Here is a 19464-nt window from a genome sequence, read left to right as displayed (position 1 = left end):
GGCAAGACCTTGACTGCTTTGTTCTCCACACAGCAACTGGGCAACGAGGTGGCCTCTTCCACACCCGTCCAGGCTCAGGGCTGCGCACCCCACCTGAGACCCAGCCAGACCTGGGCCCCACCCCACAGCTCTTCCCACATTCCTCCACCAGATACAGCAGCTGGAGGAAGACATGGCGAGACCAGCAGCACAGACACAGTGAGCAAAGCCAAAATAGACGGGCTTCCAGGATGAAGGCAGTGGAGTGGGAGGCCCTGTCCCAGCCCCCGCACTCAGGCCAGTCTTCCTGGCTTTCAGAATCCTAAAATATTTATCAGCTTTCCTCATCTCAACACACACACACATACACACACACACACACACACTCTGCGTGTGCTCTCACTCCATCACCCACGAGTACTTCCCCCTCAGCCTGAGCCTTTCTGAGCCAAAGCATGTCTAATAAAACACTTTCTCCAGAAAAGCTTGCTGCAAAAAAAAAAAAAAAAAGTAAACAGGCTGGCAGCAGAGATGGAAGAGGGGTTTGATGGAGGAGAGAAATGCCTTCAAACCCAGGACACAACCCAAGTCAAGAGCAAACGAGATTCCAGGGGCAGGAATGGAGACAGACGGTCAGGGTGTGAACAGACAGGCAGAGACAGAGAGAGAGGTCAAGGGCACCCAGGATTCTGCCAGGGACACAGAGATACAGGCCTTCAGAGGATGGAGAATCAGAAGAGTCAGGAGGGGACAGAGCCAGGCCCCAGGAGCAGCAGGGAGGAGGAAGGAGGGGGGAGGGGAAAGCAGGGATGGATGGTGCCCAAAGTGGGAGGGCTGCAGGAGGGGAGGCCCCAGACCCCTCCCCACCACAGAGGCCTGCAGCAGCCTCAAGGGGACTCTGGCACCCGCAGGGTGAGCACCGCAGGGAGCAGGAGGTGTCCTGGATTCCACACGCTCTTTTCAGAGATGGCAGGACCCAGCTGTACCGGGAGGAGCACAGCAAATCTGCACTTTGGGGTTTTGCCCGGTGCTCCCCGGTAGGGAGAGCGGACACAGGAGGAGGAGGTGCCCCGCGGTCTGGCTAACCTTTCCGAAAGCCCACAGGGTGCAGACCTCCTGCTCTCTGGGCCAGGTGGTGCCCAGCAGGTTGCCGGGTCCAGGGCTGCCACTGGATCCCTGTGAGCACAGGACCACGAGCCCTCCACAGCCTGGCACAGCCCCCACCCCCACTCCCAAGCTGGAGCTCTTCCAGGGGCGGGGCTACGAGAGGAGAGGCAGCAGGACTGCAAAATCTGGTGGCAGCAGCCAAGGTCTGGGAACCAGGCAGGGAGGGCCAGCTGCCAGGCAAACCAGCTTCCTCTAGGTCACTACTACATACCAGGTCTTTGTGGGACCCCAACACCCATCTGACAAATGTACTACCATCTCTGTCTCACTAGTGAGCAGACTGGAGGGTCCCCTGGCTGGGCCAGTGGCCTTGCGGGCGGGGATGGGAGGGCAGGGGCGGGGGGCAATTAGGTAGGGGCAGGTTCCAGCTGTCCTGTCTCCCCTTTGCCCCAACTTGCTCCCCGCCACAGGCTAGGTACCAAAACACAAGGCCCCTCCCACACTGACCCAAGAAGCAGCCCCCTCCACTCTGTTCCCTGAGTTGGAGGCCAGCCCCTCCACAGCGCACTCAGGACAGGTTCTCACAGCCAGACCCTGCAGTCCTGAACCCGAGAAGGCCAGCGGGGCAGACCTGGGTCAGTAAGCAGCTGTGGGTGCAGGGCTGAGCCCACTCTGCCTGGGACCCAGGAGCTCCGGCCCCGTCTAGCTGCGACACAGGGAGGCCTCCCCACCTCGGGGAGTGAGTACACGTCCCCAGGGAGGCTCCCCCCTTCCCCCGCCCCCTCGGGCACCAGACTCCCAAACCACAGGCCTGTTGTCTAATAATACCAGCGACAGCCACCGCCACCTCCATCTGCCAGCCTAAAAATAATCCCTGCTGAGTCCAAAACAGGCACAGCCCCCAATAGTCCCCCAGTCGCTCCTCTGTGACAAGCCAGGGGGTTCCAGGAGATCCCAGGAAGCTTGAATCGGGCTCCCCTGGGACGTCCTTTCCCCCTACCCGGGAGATGCAGACCCAGAGGCTTGTATGAGGAAAGCAGAGGAGAGACTCCATACACATGTAGCCAAGTGTGAGATGGAAAAACAGCCATGTCCACATAAGACTGCACCCTGGGTGTCCTTTGCAGAAGGTGGGTGGGCCAGAGGTCACTGGGACATTCTGCCTCCAGCCAGGACCCCCACACCCTACCTAGGAGGTCCTTGGAGAAGTCCCCACTTTTTAAGGTCTCCCTGTAGCTATTCTTCTGCCCCCACTCCCCATCAACCTCTGAGGATAGAAGTCAGAGATCAGGTGAGCCCAAACTGGCCCTCCCGTCATCTAACAAGGCACTGGGGGAGGGACAGGACACCCTTCCTCTGTGGGTGCCTCTCCTCCCTAACTCTCTGGCCCAGGCAGCCCAGAAGGCAGCAGCTATTAGCCACCTTAATTTGCTCTCGGCTAGATTGTATTTCCAAGAGCCTGTTCCCCAGGAGCCACTGGCAGGAAGCAGTCAGTAATCCAACCTCCGCTCTGCTCCTGCAGCAGCTCCTCCGCAAAGAGGCCCAGCCACACCCACCCTGCCCACCGCTGGCGCGGGCCTGGTCCAAGTGCCCCCAAGCTGAGCCAGGGAGGGCCTCGGGTGAGGCGCCAGGTGGACGCAAGTAAGCAGGGGATCGAAGCCCGAGTCTACTCACAATGAAGCGTCAGCACTCCCTACTCGGAAGCCGGAAAACCAGGACAGCAGCTCCTGCATGTTACCTGGACAGCGTATTACCTGCCACGGCCCAGCTGGCCAGGGGCCTGGACCAGGAGGGAGTTCGGGGGTGAGGGCAGGCAGAGGGCACCACCCAGTCACCGCCCTTTCAGAAGGACAGGCAGGCTGGCTGGGACCTTGCTCGTAGCCTGGCCCACAAGGAACTGTTCTCCAAAACTCTTCTGGAGGCCCTGACTCTGCTCACCAGTCTCCTGCTTAATCACGCAAGAGAGAACAGAAAAGCAGGAAGATTCCTAAGAAAAATAGGTCAGCTGCCTCAGGCAGGCTGAGCTGGCTCCCTTGGGCAGTGCCCCGGCAGGACCAGGCTACAAGCTGCCTCTGCACCCAGCTCCCACCCCCCAGGGACCAAGTCCTTTCTCCATTCGGGAGTCTGGCCAAGGTCAGAGCCACCTCTTAGCAAGTCAGACCCGTCTTCTGCGTCCCCTGGCTCTGCCTGTGTGTCCCCCACTGAGGCTTTCTCTCAGAGCTCAGTCTCCCTTCAGCCCAGCCCCAGGGCCGAGCCTCCAACTTTGGGAGCTTCTGGGCTGTCCATACTCAGGTGTGGAGCAGAGGATGGGAAAAGCCGGGCGTCTGCTCCAAGTCTAGCCTCACTGCCACCCACAGCCGTCAGCAATCAGACAGGAAGGATGCCCCACCTCGCGCCTGGAGACTCTGGGTCTCCTGTCTGCCCCATTCATGTGCATACGCATACACAGAGTTGCGCACACACGCAGGCACACACACACACAGGTGTGTGCAGGCACTTCTAGCAGCTGCCACCAATGATGGCTCTTTCCACAGTTCGCATTCACTCTCTCACACAAACTGCTTTACCCATCACTGGGCACAGACAGGAGAGAGCTGCCCTGGGACCCTGGCCTAGCCCAAGGAGGCAAAGGACTGGAGGGGCTTGGGGAGCGGGGGAGGGAGTGCGGCTCTCCCTATGGGCCGGGTCCACTCCCACCCCCTCAGTGCAGCAAGGCCCTGACAGCTAGGCCTGAGGCTGAGAGATCTGAGGATGGAGAGCACAGGGCTCAGAGCCAGGAGAGACCAGCCAGAGAGAGGCTGGAGTTCAGCATCTCCCAGCCAGGCAGCCTCTGCTCCTTTGCGTAACTGGATCCTAGCTTTCTGTCTCAGAACCTCAAACCTGAAACCACCACCAGCCCTGGGACTGGCAGCTCCAGGTCAGCACACAAGACGAGCTTGGGGCCAGCAGCTGAAAGCTGACTCTTCCCACACATCCCCTCCTCAGCTTCTCCCAAACGCATGCTGCCAGACACACCCCTGCCTGCCTCCAGCCGCGGGTGCTGGGGACACAAACACGCATGCCACGTCCTGAGCCAAGTCCCGCTCAGCTGAGAGGCTGCCTGTGGGGGTATCTCTAGCAGATTCCAGACCTAAATGCCCTCCCTCGTGCCTTCACCACCAAAGGGAAGGAGCGAAGGCCAGGCTGAGAGCAGAGGGCATCAGTCCAGCTACCAGCACTGTCCGGGTTAGAACCCGCTCTATCTGGGGACAGCAGTAAGCCAGGCACAGAATCTGTGGTCCACAAGAAGAGGCAGCCTTGGCGATAGAGGCCGGGGTCCTCCGCACCAGTTTGCTCAGCGAAGGCCTCAGACGCAGACTCCACTCACCACCTTCCAGGCTCTCTGCACGCCCTCCCCAGCCTCCACACTGCCCCCAGACACACAGGATTCAAGCCCACCCCTCTCTCTGTCCCAAGCCTTTCACTCCTCTGCTGGAGCAACCCCGGCTCAGCCAGACCCTAAGACCAGCATCTCAAAGTCCCTCCCATCAAGAATCTCCTGGAAGCCACCTCTGCCAGTTAGAGAACAGCTGAGCTCTCACAGCAGCATCTGAAACGCTGGCCCGTCAGCCCATCTCCCATTCCTGGAGGCCATAGAGATGATGCCTCCTGGGTATCCTGCAGCTTCTCCACCAGGTTCCAGCCACTGACACAACTCCAGTTCAGCAGATCTTTCAAAGGATTTCTGAGCAGCCCTCCACATCTCCCTGGGCAAGGTCAGCGGGGAAGGCAAACTTGGTTCTGGACAGAGGCAACTGTCTGAACTCTCCCTGAGGACATTCCCAGCTCCCAGTGCCCTGAACCATTCAGGGGAAAGAAATGGAACCAAGATCATCATCAGTTACTTACTCATGACTTAGCAACTAAACCACCACTACCACAGAACACTCAGCCAGCCCCTCATTTCCTCATGGCACTAATGTTCACAAATACCCCACAAGCTCATACTGTTGACCCCCAATAAGGCAAGTGACAATCAGAGAAGCGAAGCAATGTCTCCAAGGTCACAGGCCAGCAAGTAGCAGTGCTGGAACTTGAGTCCAGACCCTTTACCACCACACACAAGAGCCCCTAGGCTAAAAAGACACCCCCTCCCCAAAACCCACAGGGATGGCAGGCAGGGGTTCATGTCCAGCCACCCCTGGCAGAAGGACCTCTCCATTCCCAGAAAGAAGTCAGAAGCTCCAGAACCAATAACCTTCAATGCTGGGAAGTCCTTCCTTCTGTCTGGCCCTTCTGTGTGCTGCTGTAATATAAGCACACATTTCCCTTGATTCTGTGCTGAAACTTGCAAAAAGTCCATCCTCCTCCCTGGACTTCTCAGGCTGGGATCCTATTTCAGAGCCTCCCTTCGACGTCTCTCTTATTCAAACATCCCAATACATCCTTTTGTGAGACAGTCCCATAGCAGGAATATACCACAAACTGAAGGGGAGGAGATGCTGGCATCAGAAGAGTACAAGGCAATAGAGAAGGGGCGAGCACTGAGGCTGGAGACAAGTTCTCAAGCGCAGCTCACCTCACACCCCCCACCCCACCCCACGAGCTTCTGGTCTGTTTCCCCACCTGACAATCCTGAGTTTTAAAACCACCCGGGGTCACACACCATATAATAAAATCACTCTTCTCTTGGCCTTCCTCTGCCTCTGTTTTCACACCTCCGCAAACACCAGCGAGATCGATCCCATTCCAGAAACTTTCCCGAATCACTCCCCCTCCCCCTACACAGCCCCAGACAAGGTGAGCAAAGGGTCCTCCTGCGCGAGCGCGGCCGGGCGCTGGTTCTTCCGCTGCGGGTCCTCCTACTGCTTGCTGTCCACCGGACGGTTCTCCCCGGAAGCCATCCTGGCCGGCCCTGGGGACCTGCCCGCAGCTGGGTCGTGTCTGCGCGCTGAACGTCGCGCGCTCAGAGTCCGGGCACCTCCAGCTTCCATAGCAGGGCGGAGAGCCGAGGTGCCACACAGAGGCGTGCGGGCCGCTCTGCGGTCTCCAGAGCAAGAGCCCGCGTGCTCACGCGCGCATCACCCAGCTCACTGGCTTCCCTCTACCCGCTTCCCAGCTCAGACCGGAAACACAGAAAGAGGAAAACCTCCCTCCGCCCCGAGACGAGGCAGTGGACACCCCCTCCCGTTGCTCTCGCCCACAGCAGCTGTGGCCAGCTGTAGCCGGCTGCGGCGCGCTCCCGGGGAACTTTTGCCCGGCCCAGGCCGGGCTCAGGTGCAGCAGAGCCGGACGCGGGCAGAGCCAGCCGAAGTCAGCCGCTCCTCAGAGCAAGCGAGAGACCCCGCGCGGAACCAGCTCTTCTCTCGCGGCGCTCCGTGCGCCCCGCCCTGCGAGGGGATCCGATCTCCGGCTGCCACGACGTGTGGTCCAGAGGGACTCGAGCCCAAGCCGAGCCCGCACCGGCTCCCCTGCGGACCGGTGGCACTGCGCGGGGTCCAGCGTGCCGCAGCCAACCGAGGACCCGAAAACTCCCTGGCGGCAGAGTTGAGAAAGCCGCCGCCTCCCCAGCGCTCGAGGCGGCGGCTGCGCCCGCGAAGGGCACCGGGCGCGGCATTCGCGGCAAAGCCCTGGTGCCAAGGGTGGCGGCGTGGACCCTAGCCCGAGGCGTTCTCTCCGGAGCGCCGGCAGCCCGGGTTCAGGCCCTTCCCGCCGACCGCGGATACGGCCCGCCCCCCCCCGCTCCCCGCGGTGCCCGGAGCGCGCTCGCCGGGAGGGCGCGGGCTCAGCAGGAGGACGGAGCCAAGATCCGCGGGAGGCGCAGGGGAGGGACGCTGCACTTCAACTCACCTTGAGCCGCAAGACCTCGGGCGCTGATCACACTTGCTATCAAAGTGGCCACATACCAAATCATAGTACTACCGCGCGCCAGCCAGGAGCCTCATCCTATCGCAAAGTGCCCCGCGCCGCCTACGCCCCGCGCCGGTGCTCTCGCGGCTCCTGCGGCTCCTGCAGCCCGGGCGGCCCGCTCCCCATCCCTCCGCGGATCCGCTCGGCTCGGCGCGCAGCCTCCCGCCCGGCGCAGCGGCACCTGCACTGGAGCCCGGGCGGAGCGCAGCCAGCGCCGCGGAGAAGCCCGGCCGCACCGCCCCGGGCCCGCCCCCGCTGCCCTCCCATTGGGCGCGGCCAGAGAGCCCCGGGCCCGATTGGCCAGTATGCATGCCCGTCGCGTCGAGGGGGGCGAGCCCATTCAAGGTGCGTTGACGTGTGGCAAGCCCAGAGCCGCAGAATCATGCGCATTGCTGGGGAGAAGGCGCTGCCGCGTCTCCGCTCGGCTCTGCTCCCTGCTCCCACTGCATGGCAAGTTTCTGGGGGAAGGAATGTGGCCGCCGGGCCGGCCAACGGGACCCTGGAGTCTCTGCTACACTGTAGGTCTGAGGGGTCGGTGCCCCCGCCCACCCAGGGAACCCAGCATCCGGTTTCCATCCAGCAAAAAGGCGTCCCGGGAGGACGGTGCTGATTCAGTGATGGGGAAACCCGGGAACAGCAGCCTGGGGAAGCTGAGAACGTCCTTCACTGGAGATCTTTTCAAAGGGGTCACGCGCTACCGCCACCTCCCCTCCTCCCTTCCACACTCGGCCACTGTTTCCTCTCCAGCGCACTCCCTGCCACCCAAACTTGAGATTACGTTAAGTTCCATCCAGCCTGAAGGCAGGGGGATGACTAAAATGACCTCTAAAAGTGGCTAAGATTTGGGGTGAGTCATTGGCTCAGCTGCAGGAGTGTCACGGGCCCCCCTCAGGAACACACGTGTGCACACTGCCACCCCCAGTGCGGGTCATAGTTGCTCATCGCCAGGAAGTCTCCACTTTGAGCAATGAAAGTGTTCCTTCTTCTTCTAAAAAGACTGCCTCCTCAAGCACAAGATTCCTCCCCCGTCCCCACCTGCCTGGGAGCCTGGCCCCATCTCAGCAGGAAGAAGCCAAGATAGATTTCGGGAGCAGCGTAGGGATCTGGGACAAGGGACCCAGGGAAGGGGAAGGTGGGTCTTCTTATCTTTATAGAAGAGGATAAGGAGGAACCTAGAAGGTGTTCATATTTCTCAACCTCCCCCCTCCCCCCATTATAGTTGTATTTGCAGAAGAAATAAACCAGCGTCATGGAAACATCTACAAACAGTCCCCTCACACCAGGGATCTGAGGCTGCAGTGAAGATGACCTTTCACAGAGTGAGAGCAGGGGTGAGAGGGGCTCAGTTCCCCAGGATGGGCAGCAAAGCGGGCTCAGGAAGGTCACCCTCGTCGCCATCACAAAGCACTTGTCAGCCACAAAGCACTGGCTCTAGCATATGAAGCTCAAAGGGGAAAAAAAATGAGGGAAACTTGCTTGTAAGAAACACACACATACACACACACATTCCACACATGGGGTGTGGCCTGAACATGGGAGGAACACCCTTCCCTGAAAGGTGGTGAGCCTCTTAGCTCACCACCAGCCAGGACATGGAAAGCTGGAAGGCCCCTTCCTGGCACAGCAGCAAATACACTGGGCAGTCTAGCACGTGGATGTAACCTGGAGAACCAGAACGCTTAAATGACCCTCTGCCCTGTCCAGCCACTCTAGTTATGAGATGTAACTCTGCTCGTGCAGAGATGCTTCTCCGTGAGCCCTCACTTGAGGGTCTCTTTCTCTGCCAAGATGCCTTTCTTGGGGATGTGAAGTGAGTTGGAAGCTAATTCCCAGCCAGCATGCCCAAGAACTAGAGCTCCACCCTCAACGTATACATGAACCCACAGTCCTAGGGCTTTGAGCCTCGCTAGGATCCACTTGGAGAACTGGCAATAACAGGATTCTCTTTTCAGAACCTCTAAGCATCTATCTGGTCTGAAGAGAAATGCTGGACCCCCAGGGCTGCCCATGTCCCTAGCCCTTTATAGGTATTAACATGGCCGAGTGGGAAATGTTCTTCTAGGGACCTGAAAGGTAGGGAAGGGGGTAAAGCCACTATCACCATCTTCTTGATTGTTTTTTCTTGGCCATTGACTTTTTCCCACTTTGCATGGTAGTTTCTCAGAGAAGGCGATGGCACCCCACTCCAGTACTCTTGCCTGGAGAATCCCAGGGACGGGGGAGCCTGGCGGGCTGCCATCTGTGGGGTCACACAGAGTCAGACACGACTGAAGTGACTTAGCAGCAGCATGGTAGTTTCTGCTAGGAAACTAAAATTGTCAAACTGAAAGGAAAAAGTAACACAAAGAGCTTAAGAGCATGAGTTGAGTTGGGAAGGGGTTCAAAAGAACTATCTAAAAAGAAGACTAATTTCTTCTGGATAAATCCATTGGAAATGCAGTGGAAGAAGGGGGTGAGGGCAGAGAGGAAAGGGAGGAGAGCTGAGATTCAAAAGGAAAAAGTTAGCTTCATCATCAGATGTGTCTCAGATTTGGTTTCAGATCAGCTCAAAAGAGATACAGAGTATCGGATCACAGTGAGGAATGAGACTAAAGAAGTCTTTCCCTCTTGCCACACAGCTTATCTCCAGACCCAGGAAGGATGGGACACATCCAGTAATAGTCTCAAGGCGAGTGTGGACCCCAGCATCCAAAAGGGACATGAGGGAGGGTGTGAGCCACTCCCAGGATGTACACCACTCTCAGCGTACCTGGTTAGTTATCAGCATCTCTGATAATACAGATGTGTGATAATACCTTACATCAAGTAAGGAAATAGATGTCATCTCTCCCACATTTTGGAAATGCAGTATGCTAGTCTTGTGGGTTTCTCCATGTAAAACCAGCTAGCCACCTATCTACACCTTCCCCTGGGCCCCTGGAGGATAAGTGTCTGCAAAAGCTTCAAGTCTAGGAGAAGAGGAGGCAGGGACTCCTTCTTCACATCCGTGGAGCTGTAGGAGTCAAAACCAGGAGTTCACTCACCCTGCTTGCTCAGTGGTTCCAGACCCCTTGGTGGAATCCTAGTGAGGATGTTCATCGGAGCAGGTGCACAGTTAAATACCCGAGAGGGTGTTCATATCTCTATAGTCAGGGAACCATATCAATTTTCTTGCTATACAAAAACCACCCCAGGGCTTCCCTGGTGGTCCAGTAGTTAAGAATCCACCTGCCAATGCAAGGGACACAGGTTCAATACCTGCTCTGGGAAGATCTCACGTGCCACCAGGCAACTAAGCCCTGCCCCACGACTGCTGAGCCTATGCTCTGCAACGTGAGAAGCCACTGCAATGAGAAGCCCATACATCACAACTTGAGAGTGGCCCCTGGAAAAAGTCTGCAAAAGCAGTGAAGACCCAAAACAGCCAAAAATAAATAAATAAATGTGTTTTTTTTTTAAACTCCAGAATATAATGACTTATGATAGCTCAGTTGGTAAAGAATCCACCTGCAATTCAGGAAACCCTGGTTCAATTCCTGGCTTGGGAAGATCCGCTGAAGAAAGGATAGGCTACCCACTCCAGTATTCTTGGGCTTCCGTTGTGTCTCAGCTGGTAAAGAATCCGCCCACAATGCGGGAGACCTGGGTTCGATACATGGATTGGGAAGATCCCCTGGAGAAGGGAAAGGCTAGCTACTGCAATATCCTCGCCTGGAGAATTCCATGGGCTGTATAGTCCATGGGGTAACAAAGAGTTGGACATGACTGAGCAACTTACACTCACTCACTCAAAACAAGAGTCATGTATTTGCTCACACATCTGCAGTTTGGGCAGGGCATGGTGGGGACATCTGACCAACCAGGCCGGGGAAACTGTGCTTTGTAGATGCTTACTCATATGATCAGCAAGTGATGCTGGCTGGCAGCCAGGGCTTGCAGGCAAAGAAGTGCAGTTCCCCTCCAGATGAGCTTCCCCGTGGGTGCTTGGGCTTCCTCACAGCATGGTGGCTGGGTTCCCAGAGCTGGTATTCCAGAAGAACCAGGCAGAAGATGTACTTCCCTTATGTCCTTGCCCTGGAAGAAGCATAGCATCTCTTCCACTAGCGTCCAAACCTTGCTCTGATTCCAGGGCAGAGAATGTAGATCTATCTCTCAATAGCAGTGGTGTCCATGGCTTCTGGGCTGGGAGGTCGTGCTGTATCCTCTGAGGGATGATACAGTTTGCTGTGAAAACAGTCTCCAAAGTGTAGCCAAAAATTACTCTAGAGGGAATCCCCAGAAAGAAAGGGTTTGTAGACAGACAGCATCTAGATCTTAGAATTTTCTCACTTGAATGCAAGCTGCCACACCAGTTCCAGGCACAGAGGGACAGAAGCCTAGACTGTTTGTGAAGCAAATTCTTCCACCTTGTTTTCTCTCAGTATGCCAGAGACCAGTCAGCATGTTTAAAAGAACTTGGACGGAGAGAAGAAAATAAACAAAGGAAATTGGATTTCCGAAGTATAAATATCTCATCTTAAGATCTGATGCAGGAGGAGTGGGGGTGGGGGAAGCTTTGCAGGATCCTAAACGTTCTCATCATAAGAATTTTCCATCTCTGTTCAAAATGCTCACAGTTCTTCGTAGGCACCTGCAGCCTCCGGCCACACGTTGTTTTCCTGGACTTGAATAGCTACTCTAGCAGTCCACTTTGTCCTCTCCAAAAATAAATTCCTGGAGACTTTCCTTATTAAAACTCAAACTTCACTGTGATTCAAATTTCCCAGAATAGCCAGTGTTCCCCTACTCAGTTACAATTTCCCTGAAGGCCATGTCTTGGTTAGATGCAGGTGCTGACTAGCCAGAGTCAGATCCAGTCCTTCCTGGCTTAAGACAGCTCTTCCAGCCGCATGGGATCATGTTATGATGTCTCGTCCAGATAGGTCCCCAGGCACGGGAGAGGGTCCACCAGGACCCCATCCATTACAGAGAGTGACACTGCTGCACTGTGCACATGGTGGGATTCAGGAGATGGGGAGCACCCCCCTCCCCAACCTGCCATGTATCTGCAGAGCAGACTTCTCACATGCTAAGCCTCAAGTCCGAGTCCTTAAAGATGTGTTTATAGCATCTTTCATAGAAATTACATGATAAATCAGTTCTTAGAATTTTAGCCAAACCGTATCCTTTTCTTCTCTGGCTGAAAAGCGATGAAGTTCTTGCCTTCGGAAGAAAGCAGATCCATAATTTAGGATGATTTTATCTGAAAATTAGATGATGATCCTTCTCAGCCTTAACAACCCCACTCCACTTCCTTATGGTTTCCTGGCCAATTCTGTGAACAATCTCAAGGAAGACATGTTTCGTGTTCTTGTGGCTTAATCTAAGAGTGCCAAAGAGAGGCTCTCTTCTTTGCATCAGATCTGTCTTACAGAGCTCAGGAACCCTAATGACAGCCCACCCTGTGGCATGTCCACAGAAATACGCGGCTGTCACTCTTCAGAAACCCCTCACCTTGCTAAGGGCTGTGTCACCGAAAATGTGATTCACAGGACTCCACCTGAGTCTGCCCTCACCTGCCCAGAGCTGAAGGTGGACAACTGTGGTCCCCACTTACTGCTCTGGCTTCCAGGCATCTAAAGGAGCCATCCAGCTCTGGCCCGGGCAAGCTGGAGGTCTGAGTGATCATCTCTTCATCTATAGAGGAACCAATGAAGGTATTAAGTAGAAGGGATGAGGGTCTGCAGGAGAGGAATCTGAGAGCTGCATGTGCTATCTCTCTGTCCCTGATTCTGTGCCCCAGCTGCTTACGGCCGAGGGAGACTGCGCATGGCCTCATCCCATGACTGCTGACGACCAGGGCTTCTAGTGTGTGTGGGGGCTTCTGTAGAGGCATGTGCAGTCGTGGAGGGGAGCTCCAGGCATCGCTGGAAATGGCAAAAGGCTAATGTCAGCAGAGGATCCGGAATTTATGGGGAATCCAGCAAAGAACAAGTCACAAAAGCACACAGAAGATGGACAGATCCGGGGGCTGGGCTCCAGACCATCGGAAGAAGGAACGCTGCAATGGACAGGCAGCCTCGCAGCTGGCTTATAGTCAGCACGGTGCCAGGCACCCAGGAGAAGGGCAAGGGAGTCACAAGCACCATTCCTGTCTCCCAGGAGTGTGGCATCGTCGAAGGGATGAGGTTGAGCACTCGAGCAACACTGAATACTCTGTCAGCAGTAGCCTGGGGAAAGGCTGTGGCCCAGGCCTGAACCTCCAGGAGGTGAGGATGGTGGAGACTGTGAGAGCTGAGTAGAGGGCACGAGGAAAGAGTTTAACCTTCAGTGAAGGAACTGAGGAGGCAGGATGGGGAACGGGCGCTGCTGCCTGGGGGCCCCGAGGGCAGAGCAGGTCTGCCTTGCTCCCTGCTCTGCGTGCCATGGTGCCTGCCAGGCAGCAGCGTTCAGTGGGCACGCGTGAGGATGGAGTACGGAGGGATGAAGGAAGGGAGGAGGCAGGGGCAGCAGAGACTCCATGGGGGAACTGAGGGACCAGTAGGCCAGGACAGGTAAAAAGGTGGAGGCAGATAGAAGAAAGGAGAGGAAGGTAGTGGTGAGAAGCAGGCTGAAGAGAAGCATCTCAGTACGTTTCCGAGGGGCAAATGGGCATTGGGAGATGGAGGAGGGGGATGTGCTTCTGCTTTGGACCCGCAGATGGATGGCCGGGGGTGGGTGAGCAGCCACAGCTGGAAGGCTCCAGCGGGTCTATTTCTGGCACACATTCGACCCCCAGACCTCTCTCTCAGGCCCCTCCATGCTGGGTTCTCAGCCCCCACACAAAAGAGCCTTGTGCGGGAGAGCGAGGGCTGCCCAGCGCATCTTCATTCCACACCCCCACCCTTTCCCGGAGCCTTGGCAGGAGTGTGGCTCTGCAGGTGCAGGAAGCAGGAAGAGGGGCTGCGGACCAGATGGAACCAGAGGTCAGGGTGCAAACGGCAGCCCCGCCTCCTGATCCCGGGGCTCCCCTGCTCCCGGTGCCTCCTCCCTGAGTCTGCCCTCAGGCCCCCAGCCTCACCCCTGCCCCTTTATCCCTGCACCCTCCTCCGTTCACAAGCCCTCACTTCCCAGTTTTCTCTCCTTCTCTCCCTCTCTGTTCCTCCCCTGGTTGGGTTTCCGAGTCGTATGGGGAGCCTGGAGACAGACCCGGATTTATTCTTGGAAAAAGCATCCATGACAGAGGGTACCACAGCAACAAGTTGCCATGGTGCTTGGACACAAGGTAAATACGGTGTAAAGAAAGAGTTGCTGGACTCAGAGTCGGGAGACCTGAGTCCCCTCCCTGCTTGTTTCACCAACCAGGCATCCTTAAGAAAGTTGTATGGCTTCCCTCAGCCTCACTGGGGATTCCATGAATGTCCAACCATGTAATTGGCAGCTGGCATTCACAGATGTGTACTGAGCACCTATTGTGGGCCAAACACCCCTCGAGGTGCAGGAAGAGCAAGGCAGATACATCCTTGCTGTCACAGAAAGTATAGCTAACAGCCTGTAGGACTGTTCAGAGCATCAAGAGAGCTAAGGGGTCAATGCAGTGGCCTGTCTGTGCGCAGGTGTACCGGAAGCCGCTGTGGGAGGCAGTTTGCCCTGGTGCCAGCTTAAATGAGACGATGGAGCTGAACCTGTGACCTTGCTTACAGCCTAGTGTCTATTTCTAGGTGGTTAGAAGCGAGGATACAATGTGATACACTGGAGATTCATCTGCACAGTGATAGGACTACCCACCCAGGAAGGCCCAGCTCTAGGGAGATTCTGGCGTTTGTGCTCAGAAGGGTGTGTTCCTGGGGGTGGGGAAGGAGAAAGACACAGACAGTGATGGGCACTGTTGGGGAAAAGAGAACTCATCCAGAGCCCCGACTTCTGGGGCTTCAAAGGCTAAGCTCCCTCCCCACTCCCTTTCTAGGAAACCCACTTGGAAGACTCCATGGCCTCGGTGGTGGTAGTGGGGGGTCACAGGCTGCCAGGGATGTCCAGGGCTGGAGGGCTTATGGGAAGAGACCAATTGAGGCACTGCAAGAGCCCCGGGGGCCCCAGGACAATGAGCCCATAGAAGGAGGGATGTGCAGAGGGGGGCACAGGGGCAGGCTGCGTGCCGGCTGCTCTCCTGGCAGCGTCCCAAGGTTAATTGAGGAGCACCAAGAAGGCTCTGCTCCATTCCAGCACGAGGGAGGCTGGTCTGAAAAGAGCATTTGCTGCAGGGAGAAAGGGCCTTTCTGTGCCCTGGGCTGCTGTCCTTTGTGGAGGTTCTTTGAGGCATGAACCCTGCCAAAAGGCACAGGGCGGGGGCCGAGTGCACAGGCTGCCATCTCAGCAGCAAATGGTTGGCCCTGGGTGGACGAGAAGGGGGTCAGTGGCTGGTACCACTGCTTTCAGGCCCCTGAGATGTTAGGCTAGGAGGTTTCTTCCAGTGGAATTCCAGCATCTGACTGTCCCCCGTGGATGACAGGTATTTACAGTGGGGCATGGAGGGGTGGGGTGGGGAAGGAAGCAACTGGAATTCAGCCAGCACCTTCAGAGGGCGGGGACAGGGTTCACCGCCCAGGAGGAATGTGGGCATGTCCCAGGGCCCTGGCGAGGTGGAAGGCATGAGCACACCAAAGCTGTCAGCTGGACCATGTGGCATGTTCCTGTCACTGGAGCCACATCTCTCCGCAAACACACACAGTGCACATACCTCCCAGGGACTCGCACACGGAAGTCACACACATGATACAGAACACACCTGTGCCCTCGTCCACAGGCAGGATCTCTTCCGACAACCACACACACATCGTGTCCACCTGTGTCCACGCCTGCAGAGTCCACATCCTCCTGGGCTGCCATGCAGCAGGTGGTGCCACAGCCTCTTGCCCCGCCAAGGGTCCGAGGTGCAGTGACCTTCTCAGCCAGGGACTCCAGCACTGCATCCGGTCTTCTTACCCAAGTCAGGCCCCAGGGAGTCTTGTCCAGAGACATCCACCTTCCTCAGGCTCACCCCAAACACCTTGTCTCCACAGCCCTGGGCTTCACCCCAATGCTAGTCTCGGGGATGGGCCCAACTCTGCACCCTAACCTGTGCCGACACTGGGTAGTGGCCACCAGCAGGTGGCACCAACAGGAGCCTCCTGGAACCCGGCTGGTGTTGAGGAGAACACGTCCTAGTCTTTGAAGGAAAAACCACGTTGCAGGTGCGTAACCCTCCTCTTGGTGTCGCTGAGCTGGTGAGCGAAGCTGGCCTGAGCACCGGGCCAAGGAGCACACTGCCCAGGGGCAGGAGCGGGGAGAAGGGCAGGAGCCCCGAGAAGAGGAGCTGAAGGCCAGGATGGGGAGATGCACAGCAGCGTGTGCTTACCTCTGTGTGTGCGTGTGCCCTGCACCGCTGCTGTGCGATCAGCGTCCGTGGATGTGGAAGACACAGGTGTGGACAGGACTCGGATGCAGTGTGTGTGCATCTGTGTGTGAGCTCGGGGAGTGGCAGAGACGAAGCCCAGCTCGCAGGGCTCCACACCGCACCCTGCACCGCATTCGTTCATTCCACACCACACACTCTGGGGACACACGCTCTCGCCGCCCACATGGACAGGTGCTGTGGCTCCACGTACGGACCTGCCCGCCCACGTGCTTTCACACGTTTTTGCAGCCCCGCACAGAGCCAGGGGGATACATATAGACGCCAAGACGCTCGCCGGTGCCTGGCGCCCTGTCACATGTGTGCACACTTGCACGTTCCAGGCCCCCACCCCCAGGAGAGGTAGCTCTCCCACCCCCACTGCCTCCCAGTTTCTGTGCCACCGGAGGCCCTGGTCTGAGAACTCCGGGAGAGCAGATTCAACACTGTTGCAGATAGGCCTCCACCTTTGGGACCCCTGACCTGCACCCAGGACAGCGCTGGAGTCAGAGATGTTCAAGCTCCAATCTGTGGACTTTGGGGTCTTATAAATGGGGGCTGTTGTGAGGATCAGGTGAGCTGAAGACCACAGGCCCCCAGCGCCATGCCTGGCTCAGCCCAAAGGATAGCACCCCCAGGTTCTGCCCCGTGAACCCCCAGCCCAGAGCTGACTGGTCCATGCAGTGAACATTGATTTCGCTGGTAATAGGGACTATGACAGAGAAGGGAATGGCAACCCACTGCAGTATTTTTTATCTGGAGAATCCCATGGACAGAGGAGCCTGGCAGGCTACAGTCCATGGGGTCACAAAGAGTTGGACATGACTGAGCAACTGAGCACCAGGGGCTACGAGCTGGTGATCTGGGTTTGAGCTCCAGCCTTGTGAAAGTTTTGCTCTGAAACCAGGCAGCTCACTCACCCCACTGAGTCTTGGGTTCTCCTTTTATTACCCGAAGAGTCTCACACTAACTGATCCTCCCACTCACCCGACCCCGTTCCCAGCACTTTACAAAGAGCATATCGCTGAATCCTCCTGATAGCAAGTGGAACGATCTGTTATCATCCCCGCTCTTACAGAAGAAGAAAGGAAAGCACTTCCTAAGACTCCAGCAGCAGGAGGAGCCAACACACAGTCGGAACCCAGGCAACTGCCCCTGGAGCCTGACCTGGGGCTGCAGCCTTCACAGGGTCGTGGGCACCAGCAACATCACGGGTGTAAAAGTAGTCTGTGGACAGCGCTTCCATGGGGAGGTTGTCATACCTCCCGGCCCGGCTCTTTCTGAGTAACCCCTCGGGAGGAAGAACCTGAATGGGGCAGGCAACAGCGCCCCCTGAGCCTGGCACGTCACTCCAGCAGAGAGAGGGCCTCAGCCGTGGTCATCCTTCAGTGGGGCTACACTCTTCTCAGGTCACTACAGGCCTAGCCTCAAATGACTTTGTGGAGCATTAAGATTATTTCCAAGTCTCCCTGAAATGCGCCTCTCAGCTCTATCCACAGCCTCACCAGCTTCTTTCCTGTCTGCAGCCTCAACTACTCAGGCCCCCGGGGTAGACCGTGTCGCCTGCTGTAACATGTTTGCGAATTGCTGTGATGGGATAGCCACTGTCATAGGTCAGAGCATCCCAGGAGGATCTCAGAGCAGAGCCAACTCGAATGTGGATTAAAGCAGACCCCTGCTGTCTCAGAGAGCAGGAACTCTGTGTGCAATCCACCTTGGGAAAAGGAGACCCCTGGACACACCTTGGGGGCTTCCCAGGCGACACAGTAGTAAAGAGTCTGCCTGCTCATGCTGGAGACACAGGGGATGAGGGTTCGATCCCTGGGTCGGGAAGATCCCCAGGAGAAGGAAATGGCAGCCCACTCCAAAGTTCTTGCCTGGGAAATCCCACAGACAGAGGAGCCTACAATCCATGGGGTCACAAAAAGTCGGGCACAACTGAGCCACTGAGCATGCACACAGACACTCCTGGATCCCCAGCCTGACTCATGCTAGAGAAGATGCTCTGATTCTCCGAAAAGAATTGCCCACAGAAGCCCCAGCTCCCTGTCCTTTACTTGGCTCCACTCAAGACAGACCAGTCACTGGCCAGGGCTGGAGGGGCTCTCAAACCCCTCACACCACCCCGACTCCTACTTTTCCCAACCCTCCTTTCCAGAATGTTCCCCAGCCTGGCCCCTCCCACCTTCATCTCCTGCTGATGACCTATCAGGACAGAGTTCTTTCCTTCTGCCCCTCAAGCTGGCGGCATGAACCCAGGTGCTCTCTGGGAATGACTGTGAGCCTGACACCATCAGCAGAGCCTTGAAGGTGTACAAGCCTCCCAAATAACTGTGTTTTCCCACCCCTGTCTCCTATTGTGTCTCCCTCAACTCAACCTGGATCCCACTCCCACATAAGAAAGACACAATACCTTCTCCTCAAAATGCCGAAGAACGAGGTTCTTCAGGAGCGCCCAAAAGACTGGAGAGGCTGGAAACACCATGAAGGGTTAGCATCGAACCCCAGATATCCTGGGCTCTAAAGGACTGTTGTCCCACCCCCTCTATGTGGCTGGGACCCTCCCCAACACCTTCCCTTCTCTTTCCACCTACCACGGGCACACAGGGTGCCCACCACTCATGCTTCCTGCCAGCTGTCCTCACCCTGAGCTGGAACATACTTTTCCTGATCTTCTCCTTCTCCTCCTCTCAGCCCCTAACCCTGAGTTTCCACATACAGGACTCCTAGTCCACATGAGTTAGGATCACCTGGAGCATCGTGAAAAGCTCAGATCTGAGCCCAGCCCTTCCAAGATGCAGGAAGGGCCTGAGGACTCACCCTGCAGAGTCCCCTGTGGCTCCGGCCCACATTCTGAGGACCTGCTGCCCTAACATACAAGAGCCAGCCTCCAAAGCCACTCTAACTCACAAGACTTCCCCACCAGACAGTCTGTGCACTCTGTGTCCCACTGGAGAATTGCCCCTGAAGCACTGTGCCAGCCTGGGGTGCCACCAAGCTCCACTTCGACTATCCCTGAGCACATGCCCTCTGCCTCCTCCCCTGTAAGGTGGGGGCGATGCTTGTTCTCTCACTCCATAACTATGCTCTAAGGTTCAGACGAGAAAAGTGAAACCTTGTTG

The 19464-nt window shown here is 56.8% G+C and overlaps 1 protein-coding gene across 2 annotated transcripts in view; it reads right to left on the bottom strand.

Annotated features, from left to right (window-relative positions):
* IGSF9B (immunoglobulin superfamily member 9B) overlaps positions 1 to 7149 on the bottom strand; it is a 47952-nt gene extending 40803 nt beyond the window's left edge. For both annotated transcript variants that reach the window (XM_018043352.1, XM_018043353.1), the window contains exon 1: positions 6916 to 7149. In XM_018043352.1, the coding sequence (XP_017898841.1) occupies positions 6916 to 6979 (64 nt within the window). In that variant the 5' untranslated portion in view covers positions 6980 to 7149. The remainder of the gene's footprint in view (positions 1 to 6915) is intronic.

Source organism: Capra hircus, chromosome 29, assembly GCF_001704415.2.
Source record: "Capra hircus breed San Clemente chromosome 29, ASM170441v1, whole genome shotgun sequence".
In the NCBI taxonomy this organism is placed as follows: domain Eukaryota; kingdom Metazoa; phylum Chordata; class Mammalia; order Artiodactyla; family Bovidae; genus Capra; species Capra hircus.
Note: the sequence above shows the minus strand (reverse complement) of the source record. Positions and strands in the feature narration are given on the sequence as shown.